The following is a 14,043-nucleotide window of genomic DNA, read 5'->3' as shown; positions in this document are numbered from 1 at the left end:
CAGAAGTTTATTTTCTCACAGTTCTGGAGGCTACAAACTCAAACCAAAGCCTCAGCTATGTCTATTCCTTCCTTGTTAATTCCTTCCTTGTTGGTTGCCCTGGACATTCCTTGGTTCCTTCGCTTGTAGAACACCCTCACATGGTGCCTTTCTTCCTTCTGTGTGTCCCTGTGTCTGTTCTGCTCTTTTTATAACTCAGAAGTGATTAGGTTTAGGACCTACCCTACATTGGTATGATGTCATCTGATAGTTAATTACGTATTACATTACATTGCATTATGGAAGGTGATTACATTACATCACATTAGACATGTGGTCATCACATTTCATTAGATAGCATTGTGGGAGGTGATTCGCTCTCCCAAGGCGAACTGATTTCATCTCGTGATTAATTGTAACAGCGTATGTCCAGAATTTCGGTCTGTAATTTTGGGGGACACAGTTCAATCCATAATAAGGGGTGAGTTTAAGTACATTAGCAGGTTGGGATGTGGTGATGGGTTGTGTGAACAGATGAGAGAGGAGACGGGGGCAGCTGGTGGTGGCGCAGAGTCCCCAGTGTGGCTAGGGGGATGGTGGGAGGCAGCCACTGAGACCGGGGTCACAGGGAAGGAACGGAGAGATTGTGTACTGGGCTCTGATGGGTAGAGTGTGGGGTGCAGGTGGACGTCCCATGGAAGTGATGTCCAGGAGGCACTTGGGCTTGGGGGTCTGGAGCGCAGAGGAGAGACCACAGGTGTGAATTGGGACATGTCAGAGCAGGGGTAGTTATTGATCCTTTGAGAGTAGGGTGGTGGACATGACCATTCTAGCAGGTAGCATGCAGTGAGAGGAGGAACAGGGCCATCCCTGAGGTATTTGGTCACCTGGGGAAGTTGGTCAGTCAGCTATGGCTGCGTAACAAACAACCACCACATCTCACGAACAACAAGGCATGCTCTCTGCCAGGTTGCCCCATGCAGTGGCAGGCTGGGGACAGACTGGGCTGGGCTGGCTGGCTTGGCTCCATGGCTCACATGTCCAGTGAGCTAGCCTCAGGCCAGTGAGCTAGCCAGGATGTCTTCTTCTCATGGTGATGCTGCCAGGGCGGAGCGAAGATGGAAATGTGTGTGGCCTCTTGGGGCTAGGTTCAGATTTGGCACTCTGTGCTCTACCTTGTGCCATTGGCCAAAGCAAGTGGTGTGGCCAAACCCAGATCAAGGGACGGGAGGTGCAGTCCTTGGAGGACGAGGCCATGGCCAGGGTGTGGGAGGGATGAGGAAGTGGGTGGTCATTCCATCTGCCCCAGGAGCTGGTCTGCAGTGTTTTTTCTTCATTTTAAAAAATTATTTCTTTTTTTTATTATCGTTGAAAACATGCACAGCAGAACATACACCAACCAATTCAACAGTTTCTACGTGTACAATTCAGTGACATTGATGGCATCCTTCGAGTTGTGCAACCATTCTCACCCTCTTTTTCTAGTTTTTTCCTCCTCCGATAACATAAAATCACTGTTCCCTAAAGTTCCTGTGTCATCTTTCACAAGTTGCTGTTGTCAACTTGATCCCATGTAGTTTTTAAAAGAGCATGATGCTCAAGGCCGACGTTCTTTACTAATAAAGCTAAACTATTGTTTGGTTTTAAGATTTCAGGGGATATTTTTGGTTTAAGGTTTAAAGATTATCTTAGGGCAGTAGTTTTGGGGGTTCATCCAGCCTCATGACTCCAGAAAGTCTGAATTCCATGAGAATTTGAAATCCTTTTCTGTATTCTTCCCCCCTTTTGATCAAGATTCTTCTATAGAATCATTGATCAAAACATTTAGTAATGGTAGCCAGGTACCATCCAGTTCTGCTGGTCTCATGGCAAAGGTTTGTGGTCTTCTTCCCCTTTTATATCATTCAGAAGGGATTAGGATTAGGGCCCACCCCACTTCAGTATGACCTCATGTTAACTGATAACATCTTCAGAGACCCTATTTCCAAACAAGGTCACGTTCACAGCACCGGCGGTTAGGACATCAACATAAATTTTTTGGGGGATATGATTCAACCCATAGCAGGGAGTATGGTGTGCAAGGGGTCCAAAAAGAGGTGGTTTAAGGCAGAGAGTGGTCCATGGTGTTAAATGCTAGTGAAAAGTCAGGAGAGCAAAGACTGAACAATAGCCTTCGTGGGGATGACACCCCTGGTGGCTAGGCGAGAGCAGTTTTGTGGGCCTGAGGGGGTAGACTTGGGCCCAGGGGTGAGAGAGCCATTTGGGAAGTCTGGCTAGGAGGATTGAGGAAGGTGTTCCAGGTGAAGAAAAGGCCAGTCTGAGGTTCTGGGTGTAGCTTCGGTCAGCAGCAGCAAGGGGTAGGTGGGCCTGGAAGGGAGAGGGTCCCGAACTTTGACCTGAGTGGAAGGTGAGTAGGTTGATGATCCAGAGCTTCATGTCTGGGCACAGGGCCTGTGGGTCTTTGGGATTAGGGGCTCCCTCATGTCTGGGATCTTTCTGAGGGCTGAGAAGAGGGGTGGAGGGAGGCAAGGGTCCCAAGTACCTGCTGGCATGCACACGCACGTGCTTCTGTGCAGACACGTGCACCAGGGGTGCACACAGGGCCACAGACTCAGTAAGGGGGCAGGGCAGGCCCAGGAGGGGGACCATGCAGAGGAGGGCTGCCCCACTCTACCCACCTCACTGCTCCCTCCTGCAGCCCCCCGCTCCTGTGTCATCGACAAGGACGAGCTCAAGGATGGGCTGCGTGTGCTCATCCCCATGGACGACAAGCTGCTGTACGCCGGGCATGTGCAGACTGTGCACTCGCCGGACATGTGAGTGAGCATCAGGGCGGGGGGTGCCAGGCCAGTGTGGGGGACCTGCCCCTGGCCTGCACCAGGGCCCTCCTGTGCCTCTGGGCAAGCTGCACCTGCTGTCCAAGCCTTGGCTCCCTTCTGTCAGATGGGGTGAATGAAGGTGAAGCCAGGTTCCAGGGAGACAGGAGGAAAGGCACTTGGTGGGTCCCTGAGCAGGGGGCCGGTCACAGGGTCACAGTGGGAAGGGGAGAGAGAGAGAGAGAGTGGTGGCCTCCCTTGGGATCTGGGTTGGACAGGTTCAGCTTGCTCTACCGCCGCTGCCAACGGTTGCCATCAAGTCAGTCCAGCTCGTGGCAACTCCGTGCGTGTCAGAGTAGAACTGAGCTCCGTATGATTGTCAGTGGCTGATTTTTTGGGAAGTAGATTGCCAGTCCTTTCTTCCAAGAATCCTCTGAGTGAATTTGACCCTCCAAATTTTAGTTAGCAATTGAGTGCCTTAACTGTTTGCACCACCCAGGGACTCCAAAAATCATGGAGTCGATTCCCACTCACGGTGATCCCATGTGTGTCAGAGCAGGACTGTACTCCACAGGGTTTTCAGTGACTTATTTGTGGACGTAGATCGCCAGGCCTTTCATCCGGGTACCTCTGGGTGGACTTAAACCTCCAACCTTTCAGTTAGCAGCTGAGTCCATGAACCAGTTGCACCACTCAGGGACTCCATCTTACCCTAGCACCCCTCATTATACAGACAGAAACTGAGGCTTGGCCTCCCACTTTCTGCAGCAAATCAGCCAACCTTCAGTTTCTGATTTCCTGGCCCAGCACTCTGAGGGAAAGAGCTAGTGGTGATGGGCCTGGGAGCCTAGGCCTGGGGAAGACACCCAATGGGGGGGTCTTGGGCTTCTGCCACCACACCCACCTTTGACCTGGTCTTGCAGATACCGCGTGGTGGTGGAGGGCGAGCGCGGGAATCGACCCCACATTTACTGTCTGGAGCAGCTGCTGCAGGAGGCGGTGAGGGGGGCGGGGCCGGGCCTGGGAGGGTTGGCAAGGAGGGTCAGAGGCTAAGGCTATGACTTCTTTCCACCTCATGCGTGTACTCTCCTCAGATCATCGATGTGAGGCCGGCCTCTGCACGCTTCCTGCCCCAGGGGACCAGGATTGCTGCCTACTGGAGCCAGCAGTACCGTTGCCTCTACCCAGGCACCGTGGTCCGAGGTGAGCTTGCCCTCCCCGGGGCTCTTCTGTTCCCTGACATATCACTATGGCTTCGTTTGGTCACCACAGTTACACTCTAACTGGCTGTCTCCGTGTCCCAGTGCTGCTGTAACAAAAATACAAGTGGGAGACTTTAGCAAACAAAACTTTATTTTCTCACAGCTCAGGAGGCTACGAGTCCGAATTCAGGGCACTGGCTCCAGGGGAAGGCTTGCTGTCTGTCCACTCTGGGGAAGGATCCTTGTGTCTTTCAGCTTCTGTAGCCCTGATGTTCCTCAGTTCCTTGGTGATCTTCACATGACATCTACTTTCCACCTGTGTGTGCTTGCTGGTCTCTGTGTGACTGATCTGCTCTACTTATATCTCAGAAGTCACTAGGTTTAAGATACACCTTTCACTGACCTGGCCTCATTAACATAACAAAGATTAAACCCTAGTCTCAAATGGGATCACATCCGCAGGTATAAACCCGTTGCCATCTAGTCGATTCAGACTCACCGTGACCATATAGGACAGAGTAGGACTGCCCTGTAGGGTTTCCTAGGTTGAAATCTTTATGGAAACAGACTGCCACATCTTTCGCCCACTGAGTGGCTGGTGGATTCGAGACACTGACTTTTAGTTCGCAGCAGAGCGCTTAACCACTGCACTACCAGGGCTCCTTTTGCAGGTAGAGGGATTAGGATCGCAACATATATCTTGGGGGGGGGAGCACAATTCAATCCATAACACTGGCTTAAGCATAAAGAATTTTACCAGCTCACGGGCCCAGATGTTATTCAAACGATGTCATTAGGATTTAGCTCTCAACACCTTTCAGCAATGCTCTCATGTGTGCTAGCTTCACTCCCAGGCAGGCACGGGTGGCTCTCAGCACCTTAGGGACTGTCTTTGCCATTTCAACAAATCCTATGATCCAAGAAGTTCTTGCTCCCCAAGTTTTCCCACACACGATGGTGTCACACTGAACTGACTTGAGTCGTGTGGTTGTCACTGAACTCTTCACTGTGGGTCCTGACTAGCCCTTGTTCATGTTCTCATCCTTGAAGCTAAGAATTGAAGTCAGCTTTCTCTTGCACGTGGCAGAGGGAGATGGGGAAGTTGGCTTCCCAAGGAAAATTGGGATGTTGTTACCAGAATAAGAGAGAATGGATGCTGGGTAGACAGAAATAACAGGTACTCCAGAAGACATAGGCAGAGAAGAACAGCAGATACTCAAAATGGTACATCTTTAGCTCTAGCGAACCCAACACATCCAGAAGATGGCAGTATGGAGGAAGTTGGTAAGAAAAACAGAAACTCGATGCCAAATACAGTCCACCCCTTGGCTACCGACCATCCACACATACAATCAATTCTAGTTATTTATAGTAGCTATGTTCTATAATGTCACCATGGACACTGAATTATTGAGTACCAGTCTCGCTTGACCTCAGCTGGGAATGAGCATGTTGAACGACTTGAGTTTTTCACACACTGTGCACGTACATGTCCATGAATGGCCACAAAAGCACCCCAAGTATTGATTATGGGGGTACGGATAATTTTTAGTGAGTACACAAATTTGCAAACACAGAATCGGCAAATAATGAGGATAAAATGTATATGGGAAAAGAGATAAACCAAAAAAAACCATTGCAGTTGATTTGATTCTGACTCAGCGACCCTCTAGGACAGAGTAGACCTTATAGGACAGAGTAGGAAACCATCGGGTTTTATAAGAGCAGATCACCAGGTCTTTCTCCAGTGGAGCCACTCAGGAAGTTCAAACTGCCAACCTTTTGGTTAGCAGCTGAGCACAAGCACTTAACCATTGCACCACCAGGGTTCCTTGGGAAAAGGGATACTAGCAGGCAAAACAACAGATGTCTAATTCTGTCTCAGATGTCTGACACTGGACGTCAGGCTAGGAAGGCTTATTTTTCCATTGAATAGTTACTAATTTATCATCAGACTCTTCCGAAAATTCTGAAAGCGCTGTTAATACAGTAAAAGTTTGTCTTGAGTTCATGTCTCTTGAAGTTTTCTGTCCCTCTGTACCATTAGGGACTAGTTGCTTTCTAGGCTGGCCACACAGCTGTCATTCTTGGAACTTCCCCAAGAGAATTTCCTCCTTCTGATAATTCCTTTTACCTCCCTCTTGTGTGGAATCTCATGTATTTCTCTTTGTGCATTTCTTCATTTTAGTAAGGGATCTTTCTCAAGTACTTGGATGTCTGAAATCTCTGGGTGTCAGCATACCCAGAGACAGTTGATCTGGGTATAAAATTCTAGGTTGCAAATAATTTCCTCTCACCATTTCAAAATCATTGTCTGGAAACTTTTAGGATCTTGTCATTATCCCTAGATCTGGAGTTTCACGTGGTTTTTCTGGGTGTGCGTGTGCGTGTATGTGTTTGTGTTTTCATCATGCTGAATTTTGAGGTGGAGGACTTGGATTTTGAAGCAAATTTCCTTTAGCCCTGGAAACTTTTCTTGTACGCTGAAACCTGTGAGAGCCAGAACTCGATGGAACTGTCTCGTTTTTCTGGTTCTCACAGGGTTTCTGTCTTTAATAGGGTTCAGTCTTACTAGTTTTCTGTCGCTCTTTATTAGTGGAAAATATTTGAGTTTTCCCTCTCTGATAGGTTTCTGCTTTACACAGGTTCTGGCTTTGGCAGGTTTTACTGTATTATACCTTGGATAGTTTCCTCCCCTAGTTTTATGTATTTTCCCTGGATTGACCCCTCAGTGTTTACATATTTTTTTTTTAATTAGTATTTATCTCTTTATCTTTTTGTTTAACCTTCTGGGAGATCTCATCTTTATCTTCTACTCCTTCTATTTAATTAAAAAAATTCTGCCATCATTTAAAAAATTCCCAAGAGTTCTTTCATATTGTCTGAATTTTTTTTTTTTTTTTAAATAACATCTTATTGTTTTCTGGATACATTGCCTTACAAAAAGATTTTTTTTTTCAAATGATAAATCTTTTTCATTGTATTTTTCTTTAGTTTACTCTATTATCTGTTTGTTCTACCTTCTTTTTCACTTCTGTTAGTTCTAGGTTCTTTTTTTCCTTAGAGGCTGTCCTTAAGTTTCTGGTCATTCCTAGCAAAGAAATTTTTTGAGCAAAGAGTGAGACATTAACAAGAGGAAGCTGTTGGTGGGTGGGGCCTCATGACAGTGAGCAGACAGGAATCTTTCAGTGGGGGACTCCTAGATGCCAGCATCTATAGGCCTTTTCCCTTTACATTGCAGTTAAGTCGATTGCAACTCACTGCGTCCCCATGTGTTACAGAGTAGAACTGCTCCATAGAGCTTTCTTGGCTGTAATCTTTTACGGAAGTAGATTGTGAGGCCTTTTCTCCACAGCGCCACTGGGTGGGTTCAAACAGCCAACCTTTAGATGAGTAGCTGAGTGCAAACCGTTTGCACCACCCAGGGACCTTCTTTTCCCTTTCACCAGCCAGGTTCCCCAAAATCTCTATCTTTGGGGCTTTAGTATTAACATCCGGCATCTGGGAAAGGGATTGGGTGTCATCATTCAGGATGCAAAATTCTCTATTATCCATGATTTGGGTGTGGTGCCTGTCCACCATCCTCACCTGTACCTTCACCTGTACCCTTGCCTGTACCACCATCCTCACCTGTACCCTCACCTTACCTTCACCTGTACCACCATCCTCCCCTGTACCTAATAGCCTTCAGTCCAGAGCCCCTCTTCAGCAGTAAACTTCCTAGCTCATGCTGGCTCCATGACCATTAGCCTGATCGCTGTTTGGCGCCCCCAGCACCCCTACCTCCAGAGGTGCCAGATGTCTTCTTGTTGGCGTCTCTTCCCTTCAGGCACCAAACAAAGCAGAGAACACTGAGTCAAACGCCAGTGACCACTTGTCCATGGCAGTTCCATCTTTCTAGATGCTGCCACCTCTCATGTGCTGCTAGCTCCTGGCCTGGTTTCTCTGTCTTTGGGGTCTAAGCCCATTTGATTCCTTTACTGTTATTTTGGTGAGGCTCTTGGGCCTTCAGTGGGTGGGGCAGGTGGGCAGCTGTCAGCTAGAGCAGGAAGTCCAGGACACACACTCTGAAACGTTTGCGTTGACTGAGCTCACTCGGCTAGAAAGGAGGGAGCCAGTATCCTGCCAGGACTGTGTCGTTCTAAAGCTCACATTCTGCGCCATTGCATACCTGCCATGGGTGTCCCGAGATCAAGGCTGCTTAAAAACCTGTTGCTGTCAATTGGTTCCGACTCATGGTGACCCATGTGTTAGAGTAGAACTGCTCCATAGGGTTTTCTTGGCTGTAATCTTTATGGAAACATTTCCAGGCCTTTCTTCCTCAGTGCTGCTAGGTGGGTTTGAACTGCCAGCCTTGAGGTTAACTGTTGTTGTTATCATCGAGTTGATTCTGACTCACGGTGACCCTAGTGTGCAGCGTAGAACTGTGCTTCATAGGATTTCAAGGCTATAACTTTTCAGAAGCAGATCGCCAGGCCTGTCTTTCAAGGTTCCTCTGGGTGAATTCAAACTGTCAACTTTTTGGCTAGTAGTTGAGTGCTTAACTGTTGGCTCTATCCAGGGACTCTTGAAGACCCATTAAAAGCCAAAAAACCAAACCCGTTGCTGTCAAGTTGATTCTGACTCATAGTGACCCCATAGGGCAGAGTAAAACTGCTGCGTAGTGTTTCCAAGGCTGTAAATCTTTATGAAAGCAGACTACAATATTTTTCTTCCACGGGGTGGCAGAGAGATTCAAACAGTTAGCAGCCAAGCGCTCGAAACACTCCATCATCAGGGCTCCTGAAGACCCTTAAAAAACCAAAAACCAAACCTGTTGCTGTCAAGTTGGTTCCAACTCATAGTAACGCTATAGGACGAAGTAGTACTGCCCCATAGGGTTTCCAAAGAGAGTCTGGTGGACTTGAACTGCTGACCTTTTGGTAAGCAGCCAAGCTCTTAACCACCGTGCCAGCAGGGCTCTGAAGACCCATTGTTGTTGTTAGGTGCCGTCGAGTCGGCTCTGACTCACAGGGACCCTATGTACAACGGATTGAAGCACTGCCCAGTTCTGTGCCATCGTCACAATTGTTGCTATGCCTGAGCCCGTTGTTGGAACCACTGTGTCAATCCGTCTCATTGAGGGTCCTCCTCCCCTTCGCTGACCCTTTGCTTTGCCTAGCATGATGTCCTTCTCTAGGGACTGATCCCTCCTGACAACATGTCCAAAGTATGTGAGACACAGTCTCACCATCCTTGCTTCCGAGGAGTATTCTGTTTGTACTTCTTCCAAGACAGATTGATTTGTTCTTTGGCAGCCCATGGTATATTCAGTACTCTTCGCCAACACCACAATTCCAAGGCATCAATTCTTTGGTCTTCCTTAGTCATTGTCCAGCATTCTCACGTGTATGAGGTGATTGAAAACACCGTGGCTTGGGTCAGGCACACCTTAATCCTCAAGGTGTCACCATTGCTTTTTTAACACTTTAAAGAGACCTCCTGCAGCCAATTTGCCCAGCACTATGTGTCTTTTGATTTCTTGACTGCTGCTTCCATGGCTGTTGATTGTAGATCCCGGTAAAATGAAATCCTTGACAACTTCAATCTTTTCTCCATTTGTCATGATGTTGCTCATTGGTCCAGTTGTGAGGATTTTTGTTTTCTTTATGTTGAGGTGTAATCCATACTGAAGGCTGTGGTCTTTGATCTTCATCAGTAAGTGCCTCAAGTCCTCTTCACTTTGATCAAGCAAAGCTGTGTATCTGCTTATCACAGGTTGTTGATGAGTCTTCCTCCAGTCCTAGTGCCCCGTTCTTCATATAGTCCAGCTTCTCAGATTATTTGCTCAGCATACAGATTGAATAGGTATGGTGAAAGGATACAACCCTGACACACACCTCTCCTGACTTTGAACCATGCAGTATCACCTTGTTCTGTTCGAACCACTGCCTCTTGATCCGTGTACAGATTCCTCATGAGCACAGTTAAGTGTTCTGGAATTCCCATTCTCAGCAACGTTATCCATAATTTGTTACGATCCACACAGTTGATGCCTTAGACCCATTAATCCTGACCAAACCTGCTGCCGTCAAGTTGATTCCAACTCATAGCAACCGTATAAGACGGAATAAAGTTTCCAAGGAGCACCTGGTGGGTTTGAACTGCTAACCTTTTGGTTAACAGCTGCAGCTCTTAATCACTATGCCACCAGGGTTTCCTTAGACCCATTAAAAAATAAAAAAAATTTTTTTATGTAAATAATAATTTTAAAAGTATCGGATTTGACTTAGTAATTGTTTCTGTTAGTTGCCCTTGAGTTGATTCTGACTCATAGTGACCCCGTGTGTTACAGAGTAGAACTGCTCCATAGAGTTTTCTTGACTGTAACCTTTATGGAAGCATATCGACAGGACTTTCTTCTACAGTGCTGCTAGGTGGGTTCGAACTGCAAACCTTTAGGTTAGTAGTCGAGTGCAAATTGTTTGTGTCACCCAGGGACCTTTGAGGTTACTTAGGGACCAGTTACTGCCACCCCTCACTCTCATGCCCCACGAGGCAGCCAGAGGTTCAAGGGCCCCCCTCATTCTGCCCTTCCCCCACCAGGGTTACTTGACCTCGAGGACGATGGGGACCTCATCACCGTGGAGTTTGATGACGGAGACACTGGGAGGATCCCCTTGTCCCATATCCGCCTCCTGCCTCCCGACTACAAGATCCAGTGTGAGTGCTGAGCCTGCTGCCTTCTGGGACCTGCTGCCCTGGCCTAGGGCAAGGATCCCCCACTGGTCAGCTCCCTCAGCCCGGCTCTAGGCTGTGGCTGCTGGCCCAGGAGCCTCTGGGTTGCCTGCCCTGGGCCCCACTCATTTGACCCACTGGAGATGGAAATGGCAGAAACCATAGGTGGAGGGTCCTCAGAATGGGCTGGGAGAGGGCGTCCCGGGGCACCTCTCTTCTGTCCCATGTGTAAAGCCCTGGCTCCCCCCATGGCTTGTTCTCGGGTTCCGTGGTCCACAAGGGCAGCCCCAGGCTGGCAGCTGGACAGCAGGAGGCTGAGCACTGATTGTTAGCTCTGGGCCCTGCATGTCCACAGATCACCGAGTTCCTGCCTTCCTCCTGTGCTGCTGGGGCTCCCATCTCATTTGACTGACAGTGAGGAAATTGGGCTTTGGAGGGGAGGGAGACGTGATTTACCCAGGGCCCACATCCGTAAGGGGTAGGTTTGGGCCTGGGACTACCCGACTTAGAGAGATTGGTACCTCCAGTCGTTTTGAACGTTTACCAGGGGAGCCATGGAAACCACAGAGGACTCCATTTTGGGCCCTTGCCCCTTAATGTCCGTGAGCACTGATCCAGCATCCTGTGTGTGCAGACAGCTCTGAGCCGCATCCCCTCGGACATGGCTGTCCTGCCTGACCTCACAGCCTTTTGGGAAAGCAGGCACGAGTCTACTACATGGTGTCATCTGTTTCCCCCGATAGCCCTGCAAAGGCTGTGCCCCCTTGACACGTGAGCAGGGGTAGCCTACTGAAGGAACCTGCCTGAGTCTATGTCTGCTGTGCCCTGCAGGTGCTGAGCCGTCCCCAGCCCTCCTGGTGCCGAGCGCCAAGCGCCGTATCCGGAAAACCAGCAAAGACACTGGGGAAGGCAAAGATGGGGGCACAGCGGGGACAGAGGAGCCCGGAGCCAAAGCCAGAGGCCGTGGCCGAAAGCCCAGCACCAAGGCCAAGGGCGGTATGTGGGGCAGATGCGGAACAGGGGCCACACCAGGGACGTGTCCACGGGGGTGGGGGCGGCCAGGGTCTCCGTGTGGGCGACCACTTCCGTCTTTGTTAGAATCCTGCTTGCATGGGAAGGGCTGTGTGGAGCAGTGGACAGATTTGGAAACTGAGGCTGTAGGAGGGAAATTGGTCTGTGGAGGGTCGCTCCAGGTTGAGAGGCAGGAGGGAGGTTCTAGCATAACCTGAGCGCGTTTGACTCTGGAATTGGGAAAACAGGGTTGGGACTAAAAGCTGAGGCCACCAGGGGGTGACGTTGGGTCCACAGGAGTTAGGGCGCTTGTGATGAGGGAACCACAGTCTTCCTGAGGCTAGGGGGCTGTGCCCAATCCCGAGCCCCACGCGGGAGTCACTGAAATGAGGTGATCCCTGCCTCGCCCAACAGCAGCCCCTGCTACGTTTTCCTCTCTCTTTTAGACAAAACTACTGTCCTGGAGGAGGGGGGCTCCACAGATGAGGTCCCCAGCACCCCTTTGGCTCTGGAGCCCATCAGCACCCCAAGTTCCAAGAAGAGCCCTCCAGAGCCCATGGAGAAGCGCCCTAAAGCCCCCAAGGCCCGCTCATCACCCCCCCAGCCCAGCCCTGTGCCCCCCAGCTTTGCTGGCTGCCCGACTCCCGAGCCCTTTGGGGAGGTGCCTGTGCCCCCCACGGCTGTGGCCCCGGCGCCCCTTGTGGCAATGCCCCTCACCATGCCCGCCACCCGTCCCAAGCCCAAGAAGGTGCGGGCAGCCGAGGAGCCGGGTGCCAAGGGCCCTAGGAGGTCCGGTGAGGAGACCGAGCTGCTTGTTAAACTGGACCACGAGGGCGTGATGTCACCCAAGAGCAAGAAGGCCAAGGAGGCCCTGCTCCTCCGTGAGGACACAGCCACAGGCGGCTGGCAGGAGCCCAAGGGCCTCCCGGGCCTGGGCAGCTTCCCCCCTGCCACAGGCGGCGGTGAGCCCAAGCCTGGGCGGCCCAAGGCCCTGGACGGTGAGCTGGCCCCGGAGCCTGGGCCGGGGCTGCAATTTGAGGACTCGGGGGGCCCCGAGAGCCCGGACAAGGGCCAGGCTGAGCAGGATGGCGCGGAGGAGTCAGAGAGCAGCAGCAGCAGCAGCGGGGACAGCAGCGGCAGCGGAAGCAGCAGCAGCAGCAGCAGCGGCAGCAGCAGCAGCTCGGAGACAGAGGCCGAGGAGGAGGGCGGGAAGAACGGGGAGGAAAGCCGGGGCGGCGGGGGCCGGGCCTGCAGCGCTGCCAGCTCCAGGGCCTCCTCTCCTGCCTCCTCCTCTTCCTCCTCCTCCTCCTCTTCCTCCTCCTCCTCCTCCTCTTCGTCCTCCTCTTCGTCTTCCTCCTCCTCCTCATCCTCTTCCTCGTCTTCCTCCTCCTCCTCCTCCTCTTCTTCCTCCTCCTCCTCCTCCTCCTCGTCCTCCTCCACCACCGACGAGGACTCCTCCTGCAGCTCGGACGACGAGGCCCCTCCAGCCCCTGCAGCTGCCCCCTCCCCCCAGCCTGCCCTCCCCACCAAGGCCTCCAAGCAGGCGGGCAAGGCAAGGGCTGCAGTCCATTCCCCTGGCAAGAAGGCCCCGGCCCCCCAGCCCCCGCCGCCCCCACCGCCGCAGCCCCCGCAGCCCAAGGCCCAGGCCGGGGCCGGTGGCAAGAGCCGGCCCAAAAAGAGGGAGGGCGTCCACCTCCCCACCACCAAGGAGCTGGCCAAGCGGCAGCGCCTGCCATCCGTGGAGAACCGGCCCAAGATTGCTGCCTTCCTGCCGGCGCGGCAGCTCTGGAAGTGGTTCGGCAAACCCACACAGGTACCCCGGGCGTCGGGGGGTCACCTGCGCTGTCTTCCTCCGTGTCCTCCCAGCAGGTCCGGTGGAGGGGCAGGCGGGGGGAGGGGGTGTGGTGGAGTCCCACTTTACGGATGCCCACGCTGAGTCTCCGAGTGCCCAGGGACCATGCCGTGTTGGCTACTGTTGTTAGTTGCTGTCGAGTCGATTCCAACTCCCGGCAGCCCCGTGTGTGCAGAGTAGAACTGTGTGCCATAGGATTTTCAAGGCTGTGAACTTTTGGAAGTAGATCGACAGGCCTTTCTTCCGAGGCCTTTGGGTGTGTTCACACGGCCAGCCTTTCAGTTAGTAGTTGAGCATATAACCATTTGCATCACCACGCAGAGGTGTATCTAAGGTGTGGCAGGTACGGCACATGCCCTGGGTGCCACCTGAAGGGGGGGCACCACTGAGCAGTTTCAGTTAACCAGGTACAGCCCAACATCCTTCCCTAAACACAGTAGACACAGAAGGGTAGTGGGGTGTGGGG

General features: G+C 51.4%; 1 protein-coding gene across 9 annotated transcripts in view; it reads left to right on the top strand.

Annotated features, from left to right (window-relative positions):
* Positions 1-14,043, top strand: part of TNRC18 (trinucleotide repeat containing 18) — a 117,206-nt gene that overhangs the window by 90,965 nt on the left and 12,198 nt on the right. For all 9 annotated transcript variants that reach the window (XR_010323697.1, XM_064296000.1, XM_064295999.1 and 6 more), the window contains 6 exons: positions 2,678-2,795; positions 3,719-3,794; positions 3,890-3,998; positions 10,583-10,699; positions 11,546-11,710; positions 12,172-13,538. Coding sequence is in view for 8 of the 9 variants with exons in the window: in XM_064296000.1 (XP_064152070.1) it covers positions 2,678-2,795; positions 3,719-3,794; positions 3,890-3,998; positions 10,583-10,699; positions 11,546-11,710; positions 12,172-13,538 (1,952 nt within the window). In the remaining variant the exon portion in view is untranslated. The remainder of the gene's footprint in view (positions 1-2,677; positions 2,796-3,718; positions 3,795-3,889; positions 3,999-10,582; positions 10,700-11,545; positions 11,711-12,171; positions 13,539-14,043) is intronic.

The sequence above is a fragment of the Loxodonta africana genome, chromosome 12, assembly GCF_030014295.1.
Source record: "Loxodonta africana isolate mLoxAfr1 chromosome 12, mLoxAfr1.hap2, whole genome shotgun sequence".
Taxonomy (NCBI): domain Eukaryota; kingdom Metazoa; phylum Chordata; class Mammalia; order Proboscidea; family Elephantidae; genus Loxodonta; species Loxodonta africana.
This window is presented reverse-complemented; position numbering and strand designations above follow the sequence as displayed.